The 27,639-nt window shown below is 42.0% G+C and overlaps 1 protein-coding gene across 1 annotated transcript in view; it reads right to left on the bottom strand.

The window, feature by feature from the left end:
- Positions 1–23,781, bottom strand: part of phlpp2 (PH domain and leucine rich repeat protein phosphatase 2) — a 40,965-nt gene extending 17,184 nt beyond the window's left edge. Inside the window, exons 1-7 of the mRNA XM_004543104.3 lie at positions 23,434–23,781; positions 21,433–21,716; positions 17,635–17,768; positions 8,865–9,055; positions 7,684–7,809; positions 2,625–2,779; positions 202–348 (exon numbers count right to left, since the gene is read on the bottom strand). Of these exons, the coding sequence (XP_004543161.2) occupies positions 202–348; positions 2,625–2,779; positions 7,684–7,809; positions 8,865–9,055; positions 17,635–17,768; positions 21,433–21,716; positions 23,434–23,646 (1,250 nt within the window). The 5' untranslated portion in view covers positions 23,647–23,781. The remainder of the gene's footprint in view (positions 1–201; positions 349–2,624; positions 2,780–7,683; positions 7,810–8,864; positions 9,056–17,634; positions 17,769–21,432; positions 21,717–23,433) is intronic.
- Positions 23,782–27,639: the final 3,858 nt, after the last annotated feature.

Raw genomic sequence — 27,639 nt, 5'->3', positions numbered from 1 at the left:
ACAAACCACAATGGCGACTGGCAAAAAATAATTATTGCATCCTTTTCGAAAAATATAATTTAATGCGCCTTTTATTTATTTTGCAACTCTGGCATCTAACTGACATTTCTAACATCTTTTGTCTGTGCTGCTATCAACTGATATCTCAACAAAGTGTACCTATGCAATGTACGCACTGTGTGCAATTGACGTGTGCCAAACCTTTGAAGGTTGCCTATCTGTAGAGGGATGGCGTGGAGACTGTTACAGGAGAGGTTGAGTTCAGTTAGGGTGAGGATCTCGCACACACACTCGGGGAACACACCCAGACGGTTATGAGATAAGTTCAGGCTCTTCAGCTGAGAAAACCTGACAAAAGAAAAAACTGAATGTGAAGTCTACGGGCTCACTTTGTTTACGATTTACATTATCTGCATTTGCAAAAAAAAAAAAAAGTATATCAGGAATGAACACCATCAAGGCCATCAAACTGTGTTTGAATTCACCACTGTCATGTATCACAGACATACTGCTCTCAAAAAAGTTTAAACTGGTCGATATAAAAAAGAACACAGATGGGCTTTATGTCTGGAACAAAACAGCGATCAAATCATGCAAGTTAAAGTACGAGAGGTAAATGTTTATTTGTGGTTCTGCTTTTGTCATCGTTGTTGCCTTCAGTGGATGACTGGTTCAGCACACTGTGGTGAAAGAGCAGTAAAAATAGTTTAAATCCATGTTGTCCACCCTCCAGCAGAGGCTGAACAGCACTTCTCAATAGTCTGGTGAACATTGTTGGACGTGTGCTGCACGGTAGGAGTTCTGTAATATTTTGTAATGCTGCTTCAGGCTTCACCATGTTATGCCTGTTTCAGGCAACAAAGAACAGTATTCATAACTGATAGGAGCGATTTAAATACACACACACACATATATGTATTTAAATCGCTCCTATCACTTCCCTGATATTAACAGTTGATATCTCAGTTTAGAGTGGCCAGGCCTGCTTTGCATACAACACATAAATGTGATTTTCATTTCTCTCTTCATGTGCATTTGTTGATTAAAACATATAATCACACCCTGTGGTCACAACTAGAAATTCTATCTTGATTACTAATTTTCACCTCCCATTTTGCACCCCAGATGCTGGGAGTGTTGTCATGAGTCACAACACTATTCACATGTAATATTCTTCTCCTTCTTCTTTCGGCTGCCGCCTTTAAGGCTTGCTACAGCAGATCGTCTAGCGCTATCTCACCTTATCCCTAGCGTCCTCTCCTATCACACCAACCCTCTGAATGTCCTTCTTCACTACATTCATGAACTTCCTCTGTGCTCTTCTGCTTTTCCTCCTGCCTGGCAGCTCCATCTTCAGTTTCCTTTGTCCAGTGTATCCACTATCCATCCTCTGCACATGTCCAAACAATCTCAGGATTGACTCTTTAACTCCATCTTGAAACTTTTCAACCTAAGCTTTCCCTCTGATTAATTCGTTTCCAATCTCTGCCATCTTCAACTCCACCTCCATCTGTGCAACAGCTTCTAAACTGTATATCACAGCAGGTGTCACTACGGCGTTGTACATCATCCTTTTCACTCTTGCTACTATCCTTCTGTCACTAATCACATCTGACGCTCGTCTCCACCCACTCCACCCTGCCTGCAGTTACTTCTTTTCCTCTCTTCTGTACTGTCCATAGCTTTGGATCTTTGACCCCATCTCTCTCACACATGTATTCTGTCTTGTGTCTATTGACTTTCATTCCTCTTCTCTTCAGAGCTTAACTCCACCTCTCCGGGCTCTCTTCCACCTGCTCTCTGTAGTTACGTCTGCGAACATCATAGTCCTCAGAGACTCCTGCCTGACCTCATCTGTCAGCCTGTCCACCACAATTGCTCACCAACTTTATTCTAAAGACAACATCAAGAAGAGCAGTGAAAGAGAAACCAGTCTTCTTAGTAAGCTGCAGAAAAGAATCTTTTTATAACAGCATGCATTCAGTACACTAACACCCATTCAACCAGGCATTCAACAGAAACTAAAGCGGGTTGAGTCACAATTTATAGCAATGTGCTAATGACCTCAGCTTGTTTAAACAGGCTCAGCTCCAAGGAGCAAGGACATACACCTAAATTCATGCCCTATGTAATGAAAGCCACACATACGGAGCCACAGATATGACATAAATGAGTGGGGATCATTAAATGTGTGATAACAAAGAGATGTGCAACATATGCTCACAGTAACACTGAAACAGCAGACTAACTGGAAAATAACTAGAGTGAAAAACATAGTAATCAATGAATTATTATTAAAATTTTAAAGAGACTATCTAATAAAGCACATAATTAGTGAACAAACAACAAAATATTTTGTGATATTATTAAATAACTAATTTCCATCCTAAAAAGTAACGAAGGGACGGCGACTGTCAAGTTTAAAAGGTTTTACTGATAAAAGCTTTCCAAAGCCCCGGCCATCAAAATAACAAGCACTGGGGATTCATTGCAGTGGCCAAGGCATAGTTCAGCGAGACAGATACTTAGCACCATACGGATATGATAGCGTGCTCTCCAGCCACAGGACGATGTAATACCATCTCTTTCTTGCAAAGATGTTTCATTTGATTTCATGTGGTTACCTGGGGAGGTTGAGCAGGCCTCCAGGTCCCTGCAGGCTCATGAAGTTGTGTCGCAAGTTGAGATGGGTAATGTCCTGACTGTAAAACAGATATTCAGGCACTGCTTCCAGACTGTAGCAGGACAAGTCCACTAGGCTTACCGTCTGAGACACCACCTAAACACGCATGCAGACACAAGCAGACTGAGTTAACACCAAGTTACAATTCATGTACCTAAAGCATCACTCTTACATGCAAACTTGGCTATGTCGAATATTTTTACATTAAAATAAGCATGACATGGTGCAACCACAGCTACAACTGTCAGGCAACATTTCTAAAAATGAGAGCTACGAGCTCACATCTGATGATTCATTTTAGAACAACATATTAGCTACGTGTTTGTCGTCTATTTAAAAGTCAAGGGTCAAGTAGTGAGTTGTGCTCAGCTTTATGATATATGACAAAAACTGAGTTCCACTGACTTCCGTATCGGCACTACCGAGCTGCCTCATCAAGAATTAACTCAGATAGTTTCCCACATTCCAGTACAAGAAGTTTCTAGGAAAGCAACAGTTAAAACAGTAACAGAATAACCAGTTAAAGTCTGATCTTATTAACCAAAAGCATGATGATTTGCAGTATGTTAGGTACAGCTTATGCATTGGATGTCAAAATGTCTTTATATCACGGGGCAAACACAGCCCACAGACCAGTGAAACTCCCCATTCTGTCACTGTACAGATGTTTAACTGCAAATTTAATCCTAGGGTTATCTTAGTATTAAAAAAGTCACGTAATTACAACAGCATGTCGTTTTTCTACACAATAGGAAGACACTGCGCTAGTAAATGAAGAAAGTAATCTGTCAGCATGACTGTTTGGGCTTTAACTATAAGAAATAATTGTGAATAATTACAGAAAAGTTCTGGGAGCTCGATGCCGAGACTGTCCTGTAGGTTCTATAAAACTTAGCAAAAAATGTCAGTTTCTGTTTTTTTCTTTCTAACTTTGGACACACTGTAATAAAAACAAACAAATTTAAAAAAGAGAAAAAAACAACAACTTTTCTGTCATTTAAATCTTTTCCATTACTTATCTCTTACTTAGTTGGTGTAATATAAATGTCCATGGGGGAGGTCTGGGAGACATTTTCCAAAGCAATTCAGATACTGGTGCCAAGGCCTTACAATTGACACCTCTGGCTTATGCTGTCTATATAACAGCCCTGTCTTTAAGCTTACCATCATCATAGTTGTCTTTCTTTTCTTTTCTTTTTTTCAGGAAACTGATCGTCATGCGTGTGTGTGTGAGGTTTGAGTTTGTTCTTGATTCTTTACCCGTTCCTTTAAATTTATGAATTGTTTATATTCAAGTTTTGTAATAGTTAGCCCTGAAATTTGCATTCTCTAGTGCATCCGAGTTTGTTATTTCTATTTCTTCATTATGTGAGTGCCCCTTTCATGCCCTGTCTGTCCCAGTCATGTCTCTGTGTTTTGTTATCCTTTCTGTCTCCCCGGTCACATTCCCGTGTCTGTCTGATCTCACTGCGTTTTGTCTGCATTCCCTGTCTTGTCTAATTAATACTTGTCCTGTCCCCGTGTTTATCCCTTACTGTTAATGTCTGATTATGTGTCCTAGTCTGAGTCTTAGTGTGTGTTTCTTCCCGTTTTATTTTGATAGTCACCAGTCCTGCGTGAGAGACGGTTCAGGTTTGCCTTCCCTGTCTCGTTAGTCATGATTCAGTTCAGCTATGTTCCCATGTGCGTCCACTTCTCTGAATCACCCTCCTCTGTACACATTGTTTGCTTCTCCCTCATTGTAGGTGAAATCTTCTGCCTGTCAGTTCTCATTATGTCCTGTTATTGTTTAGTTTTGTATTTGCCTTTTTTGCAACGAAGCTCTGATTTTGAGTTTAGTTCCATTTGCTGACTCCTACATTCTACCTGCTTACATGACAGTGATTTTATAGAGTTGCTGACGCCTTGTGATCCTGTCCAGTTTGCAGTGCTGTTGTGAAACTTTTTCCACATAAATTTTAAGCACCAGGGAGGGTGTGATTGCATCTAGAGTTGGGATTTTACTGCTGTTTGTCACTGGATTTTTTTTTCCCCTCACAGACCTGGGAGACTATAGTTTACATGCTGGCCATCAGTCCAGGCTATGTAGCAGTGCTAAGTCAGTCTACTCTGACAATCATCTCCCCCATTAGCTCCAGAGCTGCACACTGTGCAGCTACGCAGAAAATGGGATGGCTGCTCAGTCAAGCATGGCATCACGTCACTGGCTGATAAAGACGAAACTGCTCTTCTCCCACAAAACAACTCACAGGACAGATGCCCTCTGTTCCTTCAAAAAAAAAAAAAAAATCAGTGATGCGACACTCTGAGATCGAATTGGAAGGTCGGGACAGATTTTGCTGTTTTGAATTATTTGCTTTGTAATTCAACACTGAAACGATGAAACACAGCAAAGATATGTCAGTTTAGGTATGATGGGTAGTTCAGTCCTTAATCAACGTGACACAAAGTTTCCTGCAAAGCTGAGAAACTGGAGCACTTGGGCCACTAGCACAGCCGATCACAGCTTGAGTTACAACATCACAGTTTAATATTTCATTGAGATTCTGTAAAATGTGTTAATGGCATCTATAAAAGTAAAAGCCATTTCTTGAGAAATATCTAGTCCAGTCAGGCTGGACTTGATTAAAATCTCCACAGACTTGGACATTACTTTTGAGTGACTAAAACTGCATTTTAGCTGCTATGTTATCAGTTTTGATATTTTATTTGATATATATACATACATACATAAAGCCTGGAGGGCTATTGCTTAAGACGATTTGTAAAAAATTAGAAGAAAGTCTGTCTCTTTGGAACCAAAATATAAAGAAATGTTCTTCAAATAGCTAAACGCTCAACAATCGAAGTGCCTAAGATGATGTGAGTTTCTTTTGCAGCAATTAACATCTGACAAACACTGAATTTTCATTGTTAATGTGATTGTTGTAAAATGCAAATGCTTTTTTTTTTTTACAGTCTGACTTCCAAGATATCCAGAAGTGCTAATTAAGAAAGCAAAAATGCACTCCCTGACCGTTAGCCTCGTACACAGGCTTCTGATTTAAGCGATGTAGCATAAACGTCGGCCCAAATCCACCAAAAACCTTCATCGGCCATCAACTGCAGTCTCCATAGAAACCTCTAGTCTAATACTCAGCTAAAATACAGTTCGCTAACAGGCTCGTCTAACCCAGTAATCCATACCACCGTGAAAGAAAGAGATCTTGGACTTAGCATGAATCTGCAGCTAATTGGATTTTCTTTATTTCTGTTGGCTTTCTCCTTCCATGGCTAATTGTATGTTGGCTCAGCCTCTGTGGAGGCTCTCACAGAGGCTGTTCAGCTCCAAGAAGGAGCCGCAGCACAACAGACATTAATTAGGATATTAGAGACAAAGCAATCTGCGCAGTGCAGAGACAATGATTTTCTTTTTGAAGAGCTCTTAGAAGTCTCTGAAAGGCCCATAGATTTATTGTATATCACACAAATACAAAAATACATTCATTTCACATCATCTGACTCACAGACATTCTGATTTAAGTTTTAAAAAAAAACACAGGAGATAATTAATCTGTATTTCAAGAGTGGGACCACCTCCACACACGCCCCTTCTGGTTCTATATATCTACATATGACCCCCCCCTTTCCCCATTTGTTCTCATTTTCCCACCCTCCCTCTCCTCTGCAAGGCCCGCCAGTCCCATCTGAGGTCTTCCCCAAACCGCAGCCTCAATTCATGTTCACGCCATCTGCCATTACCTACTAGAAATGCCGTCAAACCTAAAGTGAGGATGTGGTCCCAGCTAGTGAATGGTTTTTTTTTGTTTTTTGTTTTTTTTTTTGCAGTTTCTAAATGAAGGTGTTTATTATTAAGGGGAAGAAAATGCAAATCTACATGATGTTTTTTTTTTTTTTTTTTTTTTTTTTTGCCTGTCCCGTTTGGCTCTTTTGCCATCAGAATTGTTGTCTAAAGGCAAAGAAAGATGCCCAACGGATTTACTTTACCAAACTGACCATCCCAGCCTTGCCGTAATGGTCCATTTGATTCACCTTTTATTGTTTATTTTATTTTCACTTAGTGAATACGGGACAGACTTGACTGGGGGAAAGAAGGGGAGAAAGAAAGAGGGAAAGAGAAACAGCTGAGAAGAGGGATGGGGGAGAAGGGCAAAAGACAAAAACCAACAGAACGGGCAGAGAAAAAAAATGCATATATCGATCACCTGGATCACCTGCTGAGAAAGAAAAAAGAAAGCAAGCAGAAGAGAACAAGAGTAATAGAATAAACAACATCACAATGATATATGGGAATATGACAGTAAATACTAAATGTTAAACATTATTGTGCAGCACATAAGATCAACAGAACACAGTGTGCTTTGAGGTAGGAGCCAAAAAGGGTGCAGTTTGTGGGTGTGATCACCCGTGTGTACACCTGTGAGCATGGACGCGCTTGTTTTTTGTTTTTTTAAAAGGTTCCTTCATGTAATAATCTGCTAGAGGGTGTGGGGGGGCCACAGCCCCGTCCTCCAGGGCGTGAAGCAGGTGTGGAGGAGATCAAAACTCCAGACATCCAGAGGCTCCCAGAACACAAGAGACCAAGGAAGACCAACAGAGGGGCAGCTGCGCCACTGTCCCGGAAAGAGCTGAGGAGAGTCCCAGATGAGGGCTCACTCAGCAGCCGCGGAGCAGAAGCCAGGGGGAGTTGCAGTGACGCGCCCGTGAGCTCCGCCGGCAGCCAGCTGCGCCTGAGTGACCGAGCCCCAGGCCGAGAGGCCGGGGGCACCCCACCTCCGAAGTGGCCCGAGCGAGCCCCAGGCTCCAGGCCCCGATAAGCGGCCGCCAAGGAGTGAGCCGGTGTGTACCTGGACGCCCATCCCCGGACACAAAGAACCACCAACGCACCGATGTCTGAGGGGGTCCGCCACTGGCAGGGGAAGTGGTGGTAGGGGGAGATAGGCCTCCAGCTAGTGAATGTTTAATGTACAGATAGTGAGACGCGCTCGCCTTTGACTTACCTTTGACGCCTGCCGGTGCCATCGCTGATAGTCTGCAAGTGTGTCAAAGTTGACAAAGTATGTCTGGGCCTGAGACCCGGCTGAGCTGAACATCAGACAGTGCTGCCTCCGCTTCACCTCCTCCACCTCGACACAAAGACAACACAGAGATGAGATCAGGAACACTGAACAGACATATTTAATTTGTGGTGATTTTGTGTTTGTTTCTTTTAGTGTGTTTTTGTCTGCTACATTCAGTGATTCTGATTTTGACATTTCCAAAAAAAACCTTAGATAACATGTTTAAATCTGGTCAACTTGGATAAAACATTAGCTGGAGGCCACAAAGACTGCAGCGATAGCGCAAAAGCATTTAACTCTGTATTTCTGTGACACTAGTGGACTCATTCAGCACAACTGGAAAAAGAAAATAAAAAGAAAACCTGGGATACACATTAGCCACAATGCAACTCCAAGAGCAACACTGATTCTGCTATGCTAGTAGAGAATTCATTCAAGATCTAAAACTTGCCAATGTGGAAGTCCTTTAAATCCTGCATTCCTTCTAATGGCCAACAGGGGGAGATACTAAGATTTCCAAATTATGCCTGGTTGTGTAGAGGCTTATAGGAAAATGACCCTTTTTTGCTCACTTGATGCCAACCTCAGGAAAAACTTTTTTTTTCTGGTGAGTTTAGGGTCTTAGCGTCCGTAACAAAGACATTATTAAAAGTTCAGAAGGAATACACAGTAGCAGGTGTGTGACTGAAAAGTGTGCAGTGTCCTTCGGTTTTTCGAGCCGAGCCACCACTCGCTCTACATTTGCAGTTTCAAACCACCAAGCTGCCAACCGATGATTTCCATCTTTTATATACAGTCTATGGTTTCACGTGGAGATACAGAGTGTGCCACTGAAGTTTTATCAGCTCAAACACAAACACACCGATTTTTTATGTATTTTGCGCTTTAGTGTGCAGCTTTGCTAATCTTTGAGTAAGAGGATCTTGCATTCTCTGTTGGCTGAGAACTTTTCATGACACGGTTCTGCAGGCATGTCATCTTTTTAACTTTATCCAGACGACCAACCCAGCTGTGTTGTTGAAGAGTGTTATGGCACAGCTTGGAGCATGTCCTCCACCCTGGAGAAAGTGAAAGCTTACCACCCTTTCAGGCTGTCAAAGCTCTAAACCCTGAACTCTCACCTTTCCCCCCACCAGGGGCAGGATGTGCATCTTCCCGGTGAGGCTGTCTTTCACAGAGGCCACGATCAAACAGGTGCCACAGAGAATGACCTGCCGCTCGGCCCACTTGTGCAGCTGAGTCTTGCCCTTCCTGACGCTGAACACGCCTTTCAGCAAGGTCCGCTCCTGCTGGTCCGCATTCACTGGACGCTCTGGGAGAGAAAGCCCACGCACAGATGTTAGTGCAAATCTGCAGCAATCGATCTAATGCAAATAAACCCAAAGCCACTGCTGAGATAAGCAAATTGAGCTAATTAATTGCAAATGTTTTGCAGTTACGCATTAGACAAAGGTTCCAGAAAATGAAGTCACATAAGTACTCGAAGGTCATTATGATATCACCTGTCCGTTAGTCAGCTCCACAGTATAGCTATTCCAAGAAATGGTCTTACATCAGTGCTTAGGACACTGCCCTGTTATCTCATATGCTATTTGTACATCTGGGTAGCTCTTACTGAAAAATAATTCATTTGTTCTTCCACTAATCAGAAGAGAGTTTAAACTTTAAACTCCATTATTAAGCATCTATTAAATTAAAGCCATATTAGAGCTCTTCTGTTCAGCTCAGTTGGAAAGGTTTCTCTCTACTCCCTGCTGCCAACCCAACATATAAGAGGCATCAGTCATATTGATGAATGAGTCAGGGTTTTGTCACATTTAACTCCACTCTGCTCAGTTTAATTATGCCAAGTTGCACTACAGGTAGTCTTAGCTGGCCATTGCTGAAGGATACATCAGACAGCAGTGCTGCCGTCTCTGCCAAGTACACTCAGGTTAATAGCAGGTCAAACAAGCACAGAGGAGACACTGCCTCAGCCTCCTGTCCTCTGTTGTTAAATTTTCCTCGAACCAACTTATGCTGCCTCCCACTCGGAGGCTCTCGTTGGCAATCTGCTTTCGCTCTCTCTCGCTCTCGCTTCACGTCTAACTTGTTTTCATTCTCCACCTCCCCTTCCGCTTCACAAGGGCATCTAAACGAAATGAGAGCCCCCTCATGTTTTTCTTCGCCAAGGAAAACTGATAATGAACAAGCCAAGTGCTTCTGACAACAAATTGGCTCGCTGGCAGATCAATAGCAGCTCCTGATCCTTGGGTGTCCCTCACTCAGAGAGAAAATTAGAGACACAAAAACCTCACGGGGTCGATGACGGGTACAATGGAGGTATCTAAAAGGGGGGAAAACAGCTGGACTGTAGATAAGTGCTTTTTCTTGCCGCCTGTGGCAGGAAACTGTCGAGTCACGCTCTGCTTTAGTTACTCTGTGTTCCCAGAGCTTCAGATTAAAACTCGCAATTAAGAAAAACATCATCCCTCTGCAGTGCACAAATCAGCTCGATACAAACTGACACAGACCGACAGGATGCCCTCACAGCCTTCGCAGCACATCACCAGAAACAACCACACTCTATATCCGGCTTTGTTAAGGCCCATTTGTGGTAATTTCATGGCAAACCTTTATAAGAGCACCGCATGCAGGATGGTAACACATACGCCCGTCTCTAGTAAAAGACAGAATTCCAAAACAGCCCTAAAACCAGGAAAATGTGGTTTCATCCCTGATAATATTGTCACCCCCTCACCATTTTCTTGTGTATCATCACATTTTTTTCCCAAATCAAATTTTTCTCAGTAACACTAATCATCTGAGAAAGAATTATAATTATCTGTGGATCTGTGTGAGAATCATCGTGCTTGCTCGCTGCAAGAGCACATTGGGCTTACAAAGGAAAATCAAAGTGCCTTGATTAAATTAGTTAACTGTGGGAGTTATCAATGAGAAAAGCGCCCAAATTATGAATACAAATGTGTGCATTCATGGTGCGAACGTGCAGGTGTCCAGGCATACAAAGTCACGGCACTGTCCAAACGCAATATAAAACATCTCCTAGCCATAAAGAGCCAACTTCTAAAATAAAAGAAACACACATGCTATCCCCAAAGGTCTGCGGGGCGATCAGTTGCTAAGGAAACAGGTTGTTCAAAATCAAAGTGTGAGTATGTAAGCCCTTATGATGTCTCCCTCCAAATCAATCCCATCCCTCTCACGACAAAAATGCTGACCGTTTCCCCGTGGCTCCAGAGGGGGTGGATGACACGGTCGTAACATGTTGCGCAACACTGTTTTCTCAAGGAGCAGGGCTGCAGACAGCTGCCTTCAAACTAATCATCAACCGGTGTCAAACGTCCTCCGGGTGGGAGGCTGCCAAACCTCAGGGACAAGTGACAGACCAGAGAGTGGAATGTGTGATTTCTCAGAAGTGTGGCTGAGACCTTCGCACAGCAAATTTAGTGATATCTCACTTCAGATCCAATATAGAAAAGTTGCCAATACGCACAACATTAACACTAACTCTAAATTCTTTAAGGAATACGTTTATATCACAGTATGCCAAGCCCGATGAGTAAAGAGTCAAATTAATTTTCCACTGAAAAATAAAAATGGATAGATAAACAAAGGAATGAGGTGACAAACAGAAAGGAACAAAAGGGGAAGTGAGAGACACGAATGTATAATATAGAAGGTGATTTGATTATTAAAAGAATATATATGGAAACAAGGGAGGAAGTCTAGAAAGATCCAGAGAGCTATTTGGGGAAAACTGAAGCCAGTATGCACTTACAAGCCACTTAATTAGGTACACCTTTTCAACTGCTCATTAAAAATCTCTAAACAGCAATGCAGTGGATTTACACCTGCAGACATGATCAACACGACCTGTGAAGTCCAAACTTAGCATCAGAATGGGGAAGAAAGGTAATTTAAGTAACTTTGAACATGGCATGGTTGTTGGTGCCAGACGCGCTGCTCTGAGTATTTCAGAAACTGCTAATCTACTTGGATTTTCCCACACAACCATCTCTTTTACAGAGAATGGTCTGAACAACAGAAAATATCCAGGAAGCAGCAGTTCTCAGTTCACACAGGCTCAACAAAACTGGACAGCAGACGATTGGAAACACACAGAGTGCAGATCCTTAAAAGAGAATAAAACTGGAATATCTACATACTTATGAGCTGGTATTATTATTGGTTCTAGGAAACTGATGAACATTTATACTGTTCTCTAATGTTTTGTAGGCCTAATGATTAAAGAACAAAGTAGCCTGTAGATGATTCATCACTGAAGAAAGGACAAGGGTCCAAACCAGGCAAAAGTGTCTGTTCTTTCCAAGGAGAAAAACTCTACCAGGAGTTTTAGTGTGTAGGTTCCTCATCTTGGTTCTTTCTATTGTTTTAAAATCAGTTTTTGTCCACATGTTGGATCATTTCAAGGCAACCGCCGAATACAATACTCCCTGTATCCCAGAGCTTTTTTGTCTTGCTCAAGATCGCATAGATTGCATTAGCATGCAGTAGGGGGTCAGTGGAGGCGGAAACACGGTCTGATTTGACTCAGAACAGCAAGCTCTTTTTGGCAGAAAATTCTAATTCAGCCCACCACACAGATACCTCCTCTAGGTGGTCTGTGTTTATCTCAATTTAAAATAACTGTTCGTTAAACTTTGAGCAAGAGTTTAACTCCTGACATCAAATAGAGCAACTGTGCAGAAAACCAGTGGAAGACACGCAGCTGAATGCCGCCTTTGAATACAGATGACTTTAAAACAGAAGATTAAACTGGTGTTTCTCCCTCAGTAAGCCGTCTCTCTTAAAAACTCGCCATGAGTCTAGGATGACGGACGTCTGCAGGTTTAAAATGGGAAAGAGAAAATCTTGGGAGGACCAGAACTTAATCTCAGAAACAGCATGTTTATGAGGAGCTGGCAAGAGCTTTGTCGCTCGGGGCAAGTCTGTGCAAACTTGGATCTGAACAGAATTAAATTTTTTCTTAAGCCTCAGTCCGACTGTTTCTCTTATTTTTGTCAGGGCAAACAATTTATTCCCTTCTTTCACACCGCAAAATGTCTCAAACCTTCACACACCAGTTCAGGATGTCCACAAACTTAATTTGGGTTTAAATTCCATCAGAAAGTCAGCATTAGTCAAACCAACAACTTATAAGGTGAGCTGACTCTGATTAATTTCCCTGTGAAGCAGATTTATTTCCCTCAGGTCTGATCCTGACAGCGGGCCTTACGTGAACTGTGGACAGCAGCTACAAGCCGCCTTTCTCAAAGACGTAAAAGATCACGCAGACAGAGGTGGAACACAGCCCGGGGCATGAACGCCAGAGCTTACAGCCAGCTTCATCTGCGCTGCAGCTGCACAGGCTGACACAAAGATCCGCTGGCCCTCAGGTCTCTGCGGTTGTTTTCACTAGAAGTGTTTTTTATTAAGTCAGTATTTAGAAAAGTTTACTCCCCTGTCCATGTTTGTTTTAATTTCATCCATGCAACACAGCTGAAGGGTGTGCGTGTATGTGTGTGTGTGTGTGTACAGTGGGTGTGGAGAAAGAAGGTCCCAGATGAGTTTCCTGAACATATAAGAGGAGAGTAAAGTTTAATAAATTACCTGCTGCATTGCACTTTGAACCTCTTTGGTGGCTTGAGAAAAAAGAAAATCAGGCTGTAAAGCCCTGTGGTTAGAAATGAAACTCACGTGGCAGTGCGTAGGTAGAAACGCACATGTATTCGCACCACTGTCTTATTATAGAAAGTCGGCATTCTCGTAACCATGATCCACCGTTTGTATGCCTGTGAGACAGTCTGAGATGAATACTTCTCACACTGTCCCACAGATTCTTTTGAATGATCTGAACAAGCCTGAAGACATAACTAATATCAAAAAAAGAGCAAGCTCATAGAAACAATTTTACAAGGGCAGTTCAGCGAAACTTAACAGAGCATCTTTTCTTTTATCAGTTTTCAGGAATCATTAAGAAGGTCATATGTGGATTATTCGAGGCTTCTGTGGAAAGATGTGCTGCTGAGGTCTTTACTGTGCCATTTTAATACCGTGAACATTATAAACAAAAGCCCACCTCCCCTGGTTTGTGATGATGATCCTGGGCTCATAAAACCAAAGCGATCTGCATGGTGAGACAATCTTTAATAAACGTGGTTTTGGGGGAGTTTCCATTACAAACGCTCTCAGATTCAGAGCCAGTAAGGTCCAGTAATGCAGACTGTGCAGAGCGTACAGCTGGCACGCTCAGTGTACCACATTAGGTGGTCTTGTAGCAGCTGTAGTCTTTACTGATGGATCACAGTTTCACTCATCTGCTTAGTCAGATCGTTACCACAACAACGGTTGTTAGGCAAACAGACACCTGGAGGAAGACACACAAGGCCATCGACGCTGTAACTTTTTTTTTTGTTGTTGTTTGGTTTGTTTGAGGTTTTTTTTACTTTTTGTCTTAACTTGAGTTTTGTGCATACTGCCTTAAAAATGTGAGTAAGTTGCTCTCAGCTTGATTTGATAAGTTAAAGTCCTCATGAGTTGAGACATTGCAAAGCTAGTTACAGTAAGGATGCAAGGAGAAATGAGAAATATAAATGCGGTCAACCATTCAAAGCAACAGACAGTGCACGTTGGGGGAGTCATGGCAGGGTGGTGTGGGTGGAGATAAGCATCAGGGGTGATTTTTGACAGAAGGATAGCAGCAAGGTTGAAAGAGATGTTTTACAAGGCCGTAGTGAGTGTTAAGATTTTTAATTTGGAGTGAGCAAAATGGACAAGATTAGAAATGAGTAGGTCAGAGGAACAGATCAGGTCGAGCAGCTTGGAGACAAAGTCAGAGAGGCAAAGTCTGAGATTGATTGGACATGTGCAAATAAGGGATAGTGGATATACTGGATGAAGGATGCTGAAAATGGAGCTGCCATGCAGAAGGAAAAAGAAGAAGAGCACATAGATTCATGGGTGTGGTTAGGAAGGACATGCAGACGGCTGGTGTCACAGAGGAGGATGCTTGGCATTGGGTGAGATGGAGGCAGGTGATCTGCTGTAGTGAGCCCTTAACGGAGCAGCCAAAAGAAGAAGAAAAAGAAAAAAAGAAGAAATTATTAAGTTAAGTTACATTAAGCCATTGAATTGAACCTGCACACTGTTCCAGACTTGATTTACTTTTCTCAGTTTAAACCTGCAGAGTCAGTACAGAGACGACCAGTGACGCTGCTCCCAGTGACAGTTACATAAACTGCTGTATAAGCCAAGTCTATGGGGATGGGGGCTGAATTCAATGCATTTCAATCCTAAACCCCGTAACAGACAGAACCGCTTTCACAATGGACAAAAATAATTTTTACTCTCGTCGCACTAGAGGATAAACAAGATAGCACCCTCTGTGCAAGTAGCTAAAAATCATAGCTGCATTAATCTTTTAAGCATTTGCTGGATGACAAGTAGTTGCAAACACCAGGTATTCAAAAGGGGTTGCCCAATGCTTGAGGGCGTAGCACACTCAACCTTTGCACAACCCCTTTCGATTGCAAGACAGCTGAGAGAGGCAACCAATCTCCAGACAGACATGGTCTGACTCAGACTGACTGCCTTGACTGGCAAAGGCTGGCAAATAATTGCTGTGTACTTCATAAATGCAGACCTACTCGCAACACATTGCAACAGTCTGAGCCAATCAATGAGTACAACTCAGACACGTCATCATTCCTGTCTGATTGCCTTGTCGCTTGTCTTTATTGCCATCTTGACACAGCAAAGTCACAGCAACTGTGACTGGTCTCGTCTTCGAAGTAACCGTTTGCTCCAACCAATGTTTTCCCTAGTGTGACTGTAACATAATGTGAACATATTAAAAGGTATACGGCAACTTTCCATCATGTCTTTCTTACAAAAAAAGGCAGAATCCCTGAAGAGTTTGAACTTTCTAGAAATGCATCATGGGAAGTATGCAAGTTTTGCCTTTTAGAACAAAACTCTAATGAATTGAGTGAAATTTCATGTGTTCACTCACTTAACTGCAGTGGAGTTTCCTGAAGTTAAAAGAATTTAAAGTAAAAAAGAAAAACATTTTATTTACACTTTTCTAGATCACAAAGCGCTTCACAATAAAAATGCTACAGCACTAAAACAAAAAGTTACTTAAAAGTTTAACATTTTAAAAAGCTGACTTTTTAGCTAGTTGAAAAATTGGTGAAAAAAGTGGTTAATTTTAAATTACGTAAATTAGAAAAGATGAGTTGGTCTGATTAAATCTCTGCACCTGTGCTGTGAGTTAAAATAAAAAGACAGGGTTCTCTGTTACCAGCCAAAGAATTAAATGCAACGGTAAAGCTTGCTACTTAAGTTATTTTAATTCTTCATAAGAAACCTGTACGTGAACACAAGAGGTGACTTGCCCATTTTATAGATATCTGTCATTTGCTGACATCATTTGTGTCCCCACAACAAACTCAAAGCTTTATTACCAGCTGTCACTTTAGCAGTTTAGCAGGTATTTCACGGCCAAATAAAGTTGCCCTCTTGGCCTGTACTGGGCATTAAACGAGCCTGAAAACCAGTCATGTCTTGTCCCTGGTTCTCTTTTCCCATGAGTCGACAAAAGGAGGCAGGAAGTCTCCAAGGGGCCTGGCTAGACTCTACCCAGTGTGGCCTGATTGCTGATAGTAGCCAAGATCTGACCAGTTCTCATGTTGACAAGAAGAAAACAACAGTGGGCCTCTGGACACATGAGGACTACCAATAAGACTCAGGCCAGAGTGATCTTAAGATCCGTCAGCTAAAAAAAACCCCAACATCATTTAAAAAGAAGCTAGCAAAAGAAAAAAAATGTACCTGTATCCTGATCTGAGGGCTGATTATCAAACTGAAACTATATACAATAAAAGGTCTAGGACTCAAAATATCGATTTTTTTCCACGGGGCATCGAAACCGTTAAAAGCATCACAATAATTATTAATGGTGTTCTAAACATTTTTAGGATAAAAGAAAACTGGGCGTCACCGTTCTGTTTCACATGCATCACAAACTAATTATATCTGTTGCTAAGACTTCATGGTGAGTTTGATTTGTTTAACTTTCCTCATCTGTCACTCATCAACCGCAGAACTTCCATACAGAGCAGATTACGTTTGTCTGTAGAGTGTATTTCAGTCACTACAGCAGTCCTGCACTTCACTCTGAGGAGAGCTATGTGCCTGATGTGGGAGGAAGTGCATGTGAACCCTTTAGACACTGTGGTTTACCCAGTCTTGCTCTTTCTCTGGATACGTGAGCAGTTCAAAGCCCAAGCTTAAGTTCCACTGACTCAGCGGGAACATCCGCTGGTTGAAACTCATTATAGCACACCAATCACCATTTATGCTAAAAGGAAAATCCCTAACTGCAACTACTGTATGAGTATTAATAGAGCAGCCTTCAAACGGGAAGACTGAGAGAGGTTTTAGGTGAGCAGCGCTTAGATGCGTTCACAAATTCGTCACTGGTTTCTCCAGAGTCGCATCCATTCTGGTGCCGCATTAATCACAAAGACACAGGGACACTTAGTCACTCCAGACCTCAGGTCAATGAAGCATACAACACCACAGGATGAATGATGGTCAGTAATCCATCATGAGGCCATGACTGACGTGTTTATCTTAGACTGTACTGAAGACTGGAGGCAGCTTCAGAAGCAACAAACTCAGAGAGCCCTAAAACAACCTCTCTCACTTAATCCAATCGTACACACTCGCCAGAGGATGTGGCGAAACCATTTTGGAGCGTTCTAAGAATGTTTCTGTGCCCTCAGGTCTGTGTGCAGAGGAAAACTCGAAGCACATGCCAGATTCCAGTCAGCAGCAGCAGAAAGTGAAACCAAGGGCTGATTGCCGCCGCTGATGAGTACTCACCACTGTAGAAACGGATCAAACAGCTGAGGTCTGAGTTGGCGGCTTCTTGCTGCACTCGTACAGGGTCTGCATAGCCCATTGACGCCAAGTAGTCATACACCATCTGGAGCGGACGCTCAGAGGGATCCAGCCTCCTGCGGGACCGAAGGCAAGAAGATGAAGAGGTGTGACAGCGACAGCAACAATTATAAAATACACCTCACAGAATCTCAGATGAAACAGATTATAAAAGTAAAAGCTTCCCGCCAACAAATGCCACGATCCGGGTTAAACGGGGCACCAGACCAAGCTAAAAAAGCACTCCTGCCAGAGTCAGCACCACAGTTAGGATTTTGTTTCTTGTTTTAACACAAACTAAAAAAGAAGATGCATTCTTGCAAAATCACGCAGTGTCATGGGTACACCATCTGCTGCAGCAATGCTTTAGGTCTGCACAAATATTTAAAAATGAATTTCCGAGAAGAGGCACCTTTAGTATCTTTCTTATCATTAAAACATAGCCATTAGGGGTTTTTATTTCGGCATTACGGTAAGTTTGTTGAAATGAATGAAAATGATATTAGATATTTCACTCTTAAACCATGAGTTTGAATTCATCTGTAAATCTCTCAGCTCTCTGTTAGTCACTGAAGCCTAACAGGATGAATACTAATAGAAGCAACCTTTCACATAAATGCCCACTGTCGAGCTGAGTGAAGGAAGCCCCGAAAGCACAATAGCAGCTGCAAATCCAGCTTTCACTTTCAATCTAAAACAAAAGCTTAGAGTTAATTTATGATCACTTAGTCTCTCACTTCTGAAAACTGTTTTATTTTTTTAAGACGGGTCAATCTGCCAGCTCATAAAGAGCTAAACACAGATCTTTTTCAGTATCTGTCAACAGGAAGACTTACAGGGGGGAAGAAATGTGATTAAATACTAACATTTAGAATAAACGAGACAGAAAAGTGCTTGAATTTCAAAAGATTCTTAACAACAGCTAGAGCACAGTACCCATGCCTGAGGACATGACTTTACCTCACTCCGCCTGGAAGATTTGCAGAATCATCTTGGTTGATTTTAGACAGCTGTGACATCAACATCTAAAAGCAGGATTTAGGCAGCTTCCAGCAGGCAGAGTGATGATGAGTGGCAGTCCCTATTGACCATTCACACTTCACACTGATATGCCTCATTTATTCACAAATCTTCCCACTTTGGCCAGTGCAGCAAGAAGCTGAATCTCTGTCAAATGGTGCCCAGCGGGTTCATCTGTCCTCGTGGAAAGTTATGCAGCCAACTATCATGGTGGGTTCTTGATTTAGTGCAGACATACCCAGTATTTCATAGATATATGAGAAGTTAACTGGGCCTCCTAAAAACACAATGGTACGGATACACGTGCGTTTTTAAAAACTAAAAAAAGCCTTGTATTGCTTCATCTTTCGATATTTTACATTATAAGTTGGTATCTTTTTTCATGTACGTTTATGTGGCTGCCTAAAAATAAAACTAAAATAACTGATCAAGCCTTCAGTTTTAACTATAAACACCAGCAACAAAAAATTAGTCGTTAGCACAAAAAGGAATAAACCGAAATGTGCAAACATATTAATTAGTTGCTATTCTTGAACTGTGTTTTGTTTGAAATGAAAATCAGTCAAATGTGTCAACTTGAATGTTAGATAGAAAGAACTTAGGTAGAAGAAAGTGCTTGTATGAATGGGTGAGACATATTGAGTGCTCGAGTAGAAGAGTGCAAGATAAGAACCAGTCCATTTACACAATAGACCGGTTGCAAGACCACCACAGACCTTACAGAGAGTGACAGAAAACCTTCTGGCTGTGTGGCAACAGTGCTAACCACTCCACCAAAGGGCTGTTTAGCTATTGCAGGGCAGTATTACCAAAAATTTCCTTCTGCCTTCTTCTGCTGCTAGATTAGGACAGTTTTTACCATTTCCCTTGATCAGGAAGCCTTTCGATTAATCAAGATTTTAACTTCAAGATAATGGCCCTGTATCACTTATCCTCAGGACTGAGTTGAGCTACTAGATCCAGCTTATTTTACATTTCTGAGTGAGCTCACTGATAAAGGAGGTCTTTGGTATGCAGCTACTAACTTACTGGAAATAAGCCAGTTAAGATGTGTGGGATCATCTCTTTGGAAATGTTCTGGAAACTCCGGTTATACCCAGAACATGTTGAAGGGATTGCATATCCCATCTGTCCTGGAAACTCTCATGGATGGAAAAGCCTCTTGCTGGGAAAAAGAACACTAGACTGCTTCGCTCACCCTGTTTGCACTGTGACACTGACAGACATAAGTGGTCCAAAAGGGGATGAACAACAGGATGAAAGTCCTCCATCAACTCTACTGCCTCAGTAAATTTATCTGTAAAGGGAGTTTGTTGAACTGAAAATGCAAGCAGGAAAGAGCCCCGAACGTGCCTTCCTGTAAGCAGCACGTAACTACATGCTCTAAAAAGAAAATCAACAGGAAAAGCCGCATAGCTCACAGCTGCGTCGTATGCTTCACATAACCATTTATAGAACGAATGCATCTATTATCAAAGTAATGAAGCCTTTTTATGCACAGAAGGTTCATCCAAAAGGTCATAAAATAGGGATGAGAAAATATATTACTAAAGGACCGTTTGAGGACAAACATTACTGGAGTTCATATGCACATAATACATTTAACTTGTCTTTACCGTATGTGCTGCCAGTTTGTACAATTTATGTTTTTTTTAATTATTTATGCAGTTCTCCTAACTCGCCATTATCCTGTTTTTCTTTTCTTTTCTTTTTGGAAGTTGAAGACTTTAATATTACATTTAAATCCACTCAGTCATACTCACTGGCAGACCAGACTGCTTTACTGCTGGAGTATAAACTGAACCAACAGGGCCCATCCACAGGCTTACCAAAAGCCTTTCATTTATTACCACTCTGCATCCGTCTCCAGTGCCTGCAGCTCTCAGTCAGCAAAGATATAAAGACATTGTTTCATATGCTACTATTGGCTAACAGCATGCGAGGTGATTACCGACCTCCAGTCATGTTTCCAGCATAATCTCTGCAGCACATCTGTGGCACCATCTCCCACCAGTTATTGCTTACTAACACAATCATTCACAACTCTTTGCTCTAAATGCATCTGTTGGCACTTTGCTGGTTCCCCACATTTTTTATAAGATTTTGCTCTTTCTTATTCATTTAAAAAAATTGAACAGACAGAAGCGCTCAGACAGAATGAGCCATAACTCATTCAGGCTTAAGCTGTACAGCTGAGCTCTCGTTTTAGGCTCCTTTATGTCTTCACGTAGGTTTTCCAAGGGAAGCAAACAAGGAACTGAATTCTTCCTGGTCACGGACTAGTGAACCAGCTTTTCATCCTTTCACAGATCATCAATTACTATTTCGGTCTACGCATGTCTTGTACAGTGGTGAGAGGCGTAGAGACATGTTCCCTGAGCGTATCCTTGGTGGGGAGCTGTGGGAGTGCGGGATGATAGGGCAACTGCAGCAAGTGCTCAGTGGTGTGTTTACCTTCTTTGCATTAACTGAGGATGAGATTGTATTATACATTTTTAGCAAGCTCCCATTTCACGTGCTTATATTTGCATAATTCTTCTTGTGCTTTGATTTGTCTCTTATTTTCTTAACATGATTAATTGGTATTTATTTAATGAAGCTGTTGGATGCCTGATGCATGTGTTGGCCCCATCTTGAGTAGCTGATGTGGACTGAACTCTCTTTACTCTGCAGTTGCTGAATGCAACTTTGTCACCATGATTCGACATGATGTAAATTTACCTCACTAGGTCTCCGTGCAGTTGAACGTAAAGTGCGTGTCCTTTCTTCTGAGCGCACAGCTCCTCCACTGTGGTACTGGTGGAGCAGAGCACCAACTGCAGGTCTGTCTGAGGGGTGGAGGAGGCCTGTGTGCCAGAGGCAGGTGGCTGAGGGTCTACTGTTCCCCCATACAGACACACACAGCCCCGCTGGGTGTCCCCTTTCAGCCAGTCCCGCTCTCGTGATCCAAACCTGGTTTTTCTCGTCATGCAGCTTCGACTCCCGTTCCGCTTCATGTTGCGCTGCTAACACAGAAAAACACAGAATATTAGTCTTTCTCACACACAGATTGTAATCAAAAACATAGCATGAAAGCCAAAGGGCATCTGAGGAAACAGAGAGTGGTTCAAGATGAACTACACACTCTCCCAGACGTGCTGGGGGTTTAATCCAGCCACAAATCAATTTGCACTGGTAGTTACCAATTGGATAATCTTCATAGAAATGTTCGCTCTTCCCTAAACTAAAGTCAACCATTAAAGTTTATTCGTTCGCATTGAGGGTGGACGGTGTGACTGCTGAAGAGAAACCACAGCACCATTATTTTCACTAATCGCCCGTGATGACATTAGCCGGATGTGGAGTAGCCTAATGTTACTCTTAAACAGACATCAATGAAGAATAATCCTCTCCTGAACGATAAAATATCAGTAACAGCAGTTCTTGGTGAGGCTGGAGCTTATCACGTGGGATGCATTTAGATCTAATCAGTACAAAGAAACATATCAAAGGTCTGGAGAGCATCCATTCTGGTGACAAACAGGTATCATTGCTGTTGTTTTTAAATGATGTCATCTTCAGCCTGCACTGGCTTCCATGTTCGATAAGCCTGAGAGTAAAAAGTGTGATAACTGATCGTTTTTGGTAGGGTTTTTGAACAGCATTGGCCACAGTTTCTCAGTATTTGGTACTGTTACTCAATAACTGATTTAATGACTGATTTCCTGTTAAAATAACGGTAATTTTATCTTGATTAATCTGATGAATTACTTGGCAAATCCTCTCATTTAATGCCCAACAGACGGCTTAATTTGTTTCTTTTCTTAGACTCTTTCTTTACGGTAACAAAGTCGCATCCTATATAAGCCTCTATTCTCAAGGTCAAGAATAAACATCCACACAATGGATCATACCTGGAGCAGCATTGCTCCAGAGGTTAGAGAGCTAAGGCTGTGATCAGGCGAACGGTTGATTTAAACGAAGAGGTCACAGAGAAAGTAAAGTGCAGATGTCTTCTTTGTCCGCAGCTGTGAAGGTGTGTCTGATGAAGCTGTGGAATCACCCCACTGGACTACAGATGTCCTGGGCACCTCCCCAGTATGGATGTGTGTCACTGTGGGAATGTGACTGAACAAGCTGTCCGGACTCAGAAGGAAGTACCTCTACTTTAATCTATATCTGAGACCTATAACTGTGAAAAGAATTCACTTACTCACCTTTCTGTATTGATGCTGACAGGCAGGTAGAAACTAATGCTCTGGGTGCAAACATCAAGGTGTTTAATACTTATTACCTATTTCATTGCAAATCCTCAAATACCTCTTTTAAATATAATAAACGTTTAATACTCACAGTCTAAATGAAATACCAGAGCTGAGGTTCTCTGTATGTACGCGCGTGTCTCTTGCTTTGGGGACTTGCGTGTCATTACTCATCATGTCTTCCCCTAAAAATTTCTAAGAAAACTGTTCAGCAGCGGGCCTGGGTATATGCGAGCTATGAGTGCCTGTAGTGTGTGGTCTGCCGCTGTTACCGGCTCCGGTGCATTCCTGACTGCCTCGGATCAATTATCAATTAGACGCGATATCACAGCATTTACATAACACTGCTGGGAAGGATGCGCGCGTATCCGTGGATGCACTTTGCCCTGTTCCGAGCACCTACTGCGATGTAACCACCTTGACATGACAGTTGTCGATCACTTTAAATCCCCCCCGGCTGCTCCCTCTGGTTATGACCTGCCTTTAGCACTCGGATCCCCGTCGCAGCGTGAGCTCCGGGACCACTGCGGCTGCCGCGACCCGCAGTCTGGTTCAGCCCCGCCTGGTGGACCACCGTGTCCGGCTGCCTGTCTATGCAAGCCCCGTTATCTCCGACATCACCTCCTCTCTTGATGCCCGTTCGGACGTTGGTCGCAGCGACCTCCGCGTTATTGTCCTCGTCCTCCATCGCCATGTGTGATCCCTTTTAACGGCGACAAAAAGCAAGCGATGTCCCGGCGCGCGACTTGTAAATTCCCACGGAGAGGTGAAAATTCATCCTGTGTCGGTGCAGCGACGCCATATCCCGACTCATCTGACTGCTGTCAGATAGGCCCCGGAGAGCTGATCAATAAACATGAAATGGGCGGGCTCAGGGTATTTATTATTCAGCAGCCAATAGGCCTTTCTGAAGGGGATGCTTCATAATAATGATGAGGCAAGTTTTCCCACTTGATGCAGTCATAAAAACACGAGAGGTGTTTGCAGGGCGTGTCATTAAGCGTTAACCCTCTGCTGCACCTATTCAATGAGAGGGGAGAAAGAAAGGCTCTTATTAGTCTGTGGATAAAACTTTTTTTTTCATTATCGTTAAGTAAATAGGGAGAAAATGTTTAAAAATGCATTTATCTGTTGGGTGTGTCAGACATGGGTTCATGTTTTTGTAGTGTCTCGTGATGGGTTTACAGTCTGTGTTTAAAAGCAGTTGTTCTGAGCTGTGTCACAAACATTACGGTTTTTGCGCGTGACTTTGGGTGTGACCGGCCTGTCGCTCTGTGACTGCTGGGATATCCTGCATCTCCCCCGCGACCCTGAATTGGGTAAGTGGAAAAGGTTGATTTGATGGATGGGTGGGTTTAGATTGAACCTTATCACACATAGCTATTGAGGTTTCCTGAATATCCACAGCACATCGTTAACGTTTGCTGGCATTCATTTTTGCACAGCGTTAAGCTCCAGTCACAGCATTTTAATCTTATTGAGGTCTGAACTTTACTGGATCATTGCAACACCTTGATTCTTTTCTTTTTCAGCCCTTCTGCTGTACATTCACTGCTGTGCTGCCATGTTGCATGACCCAGTTTTAGCAAAGCTTTGGCCGCCAGACGGATAGCCTTGTAGTTGACTAGAATACTGTGGCATTGAGAGGAATTGACTAAATCTCTGTCAGCAGGTTACCCGGGTCCTGCAACAACAGAACATGCCCGGATCATCATCCCTCCACCGCCGTGCTTGATATTTGATGAGAGGTGTTTGTGCTGATATGTTGCATCTGTTTTTCACCAAACACTGCACTGTGCATTATAACCACACACTTTTGTTCAGATGCAACTTTGCAAATCTAAAGTGTGGCGTCATGCCCTCCTTAAAGAGAAGAGGCTTTCTCTTCTGTGATGAACTACTGTCCTGGACTTCATCATTTATCATGCTGACTGAGGCAGGTAGAGTCTGAGATGCTGGTCTTGGGTTTTTTTTTGTTTGTTTTTGTTTTACAATTTCCCTGAGCATCACAGAGTCTGACTTTCGAGTGAATTTGAAGTGATACACATTCCTGGCAAGACTGTAGCATCGTCACACACCTGAATGTTCCAGATCACACTGATCAAATGCTAGCAGCACCTGCCTGCTACTTACACTCTTAATTCCTATGGAGGGAGTAACTGTGCATTTAGATTTTCATTAGGCAGCCTGGAGTCCTGTGAAAACCCTTTCACGTGACTAAATCGTGAGTGAAAAGTACCCAGTCAACAAGGAGAAAATTTCTGAAAACCGGAAACAAAACAAGGCTTCTCTTCAGACACATTTTTATTATTATTTTTTTACAGTTAAAGTCATTTCTAAAGCAAATAACCTGATCTTCTTGTCTTACTATATGAACCTAAGAAATGATGATAAATGACTCCCATACCTTTTTAGATTGCTCTTTGACACCTTTATGATCATTTCACTTGATTGCAATCATTTAGAAACTGTGCAGTAGACGCTTCATTTTGGCCAGAGGGTTTGAGTAAGCAATTTACTCAAGGGGCCACAAATCCAAGTGTTATATGCTGACTAATCTAGAACTTCAATTCTGAATGCCTTACAATTTACTTTTCATTTTGTAGAACTCCCTCACAATAAGGCACAAATGCCAGGATCCTGAAACATTAGAAACATACCTTTTGGCGCTTTCTTAAATCTCCCCTCTATATCATAAAGGTCAGTTTAATTTTATCCCAGGTCCAGTCATGGTTATTAAATGCCGATTAAAAACAGATACATAGCACTCACAGATCCACTCATACTTTGAGTCGATATTAACAGCACAAAACATTTTTAAAATCTAGGTGATTATAATAGCAATAAACTCATTTCTATTTATATCTCATTCTTATCCCAGTTTTCAACATTTGATAAACAGGACATAAAACAATTAGAAGTGATCCATCCTTGGTATAAATATTAAATGAATAATTTAAGCCCAGCATTTCTTTTCAGTAGACTCTTACACACAAGACCCCAAAGCACAAAAGAAAACTACCGTAGCTCGTGTAGATTTTTGACTTTTTATTCGCTTGATCATTTTCTCCAACCCAAAGACAATACACAGCATAAATTGAAAATATCCCATTTAATAGTTTACAACTCTTCATCTTTAGTCATCCTTTTATATTTTCAGTCTGACATTCACACTCACCTTGAAGCCACAGAACTGTGATAACAGTTCATACGAGTCAAAAGTGAACCTCATGCCTTCACCCTCCCCCAACTAATCAGATACAGTTTTGTTTTCAGTCAGGGCAGGTCAGGAGTTCGGGTGTGTGCGTGTACAGATTTGGTTTTCAAAATACAGCAGATGCATTTTTATTTATTTATTTTTTTAATTCAACAGGGGAAGTTCATGAACGTGGTGGCAATTCAGACGCTTTCCCAAGCCCTTTGCACACTGAATTCACCCCAACAACAACAAAAAAAAAAAAATCCAAAAAACAAAACGAACAAAAAAAGCAATAATCAATAAACCAAATAACAGATGCTTTAAAAACATCGAGAGCAATGTGAGCACTATTTCAACAACTCCTTATTGTACATGTTAGTACTGACCCATGAAGGTGGTGTGACAGATTTGTATAATTGGAACTTTTCTAGCACTTCAAAAAGAGTCTTAGATCGAGAGTAGAAATGGTGTTATTTACACTGGTTTTCACATGCAGCTCAGAAGCTGAAAGCAATTGCAGCCACAAATCATGTCCTATGTAGACAGAAGACATGTCGCACACCATCACATCCTCTCGGGCATGGCTCTTTCTTTCTCTCTCTCACACACACACACACACACACACACCTCTGATGAGTACTTGATTCCATTTCTTCTCTTCCTTTTACAGTTACAGTGTCCAAAGCACTTATGTTGGGTTCATTTCCATTTGTAGGTTTTAAACAGCATGAATGACTGAATCATCAAAATAAACCATCTAATGTGACGGACAAGGGTACATACTGGTTGAGTAAGACAATACAAACAACACAAAAACATTCAGGAACAGTAGGAGTATCAAACTTCCTTTCCCATCCCTTCAGCCTTCCATTTTGCACAGCTCCCCCTTGTGGTTATTAGCCAGCTACACAGGCTTTTTCCCCTCTGCCCCAGTTTTGTTTTAGTTCTTCAACAGCAGAAATGGATTAAAAACAAAATTATAAAGACTCAGACAAAAAGAATCCACCCACTGCTGTTCATCATGTCCTGCCTTGATTTACAGCCACTTAAAGTCTGGTTTAGAATAGCAAGGACCCAGATCGTTTTCTCTTTAACTGGTATATTGGAGATCAAAGCGTTTACTGAAAGTTGTGCCATGCTATAATGGACTAAAAAAAGGACCCAAAAGAAAGCACTGTGTTGTTCTGAATACAGCGAGCGCACAAAATATCCATCGTGGTGAGCTGAAAAACCCCTTTGTGTGGCACTGATAAGGGCCTTGACTGTTTGGGAAGATGCAAAAACAAAAAGACAACCAGGCAGCTAAGAGAGATCACACACCAGAATAATGAAGAAAGAGGGGGGGGGCTTCATTTCACAAAACAATTTGCAGATTGAAAAGCGTTTAATAGAGGTGAATTGTCAAAGAGTGCACATAAGGCCAGAAGGAAGAGCAGCTTCTTGGTAAATAAGCCGCTGCTCTTCCACAGGAAGCCACGGGTACATGAG

The sequence above is a fragment of the Maylandia zebra genome, linkage group LG1, assembly GCF_041146795.1.
Source record: "Maylandia zebra isolate NMK-2024a linkage group LG1, Mzebra_GT3a, whole genome shotgun sequence".
Lineage (NCBI taxonomy): Eukaryota > Metazoa > Chordata > Actinopteri > Cichliformes > Cichlidae > Maylandia > Maylandia zebra.
This window is presented reverse-complemented; position numbering and strand designations above follow the sequence as displayed.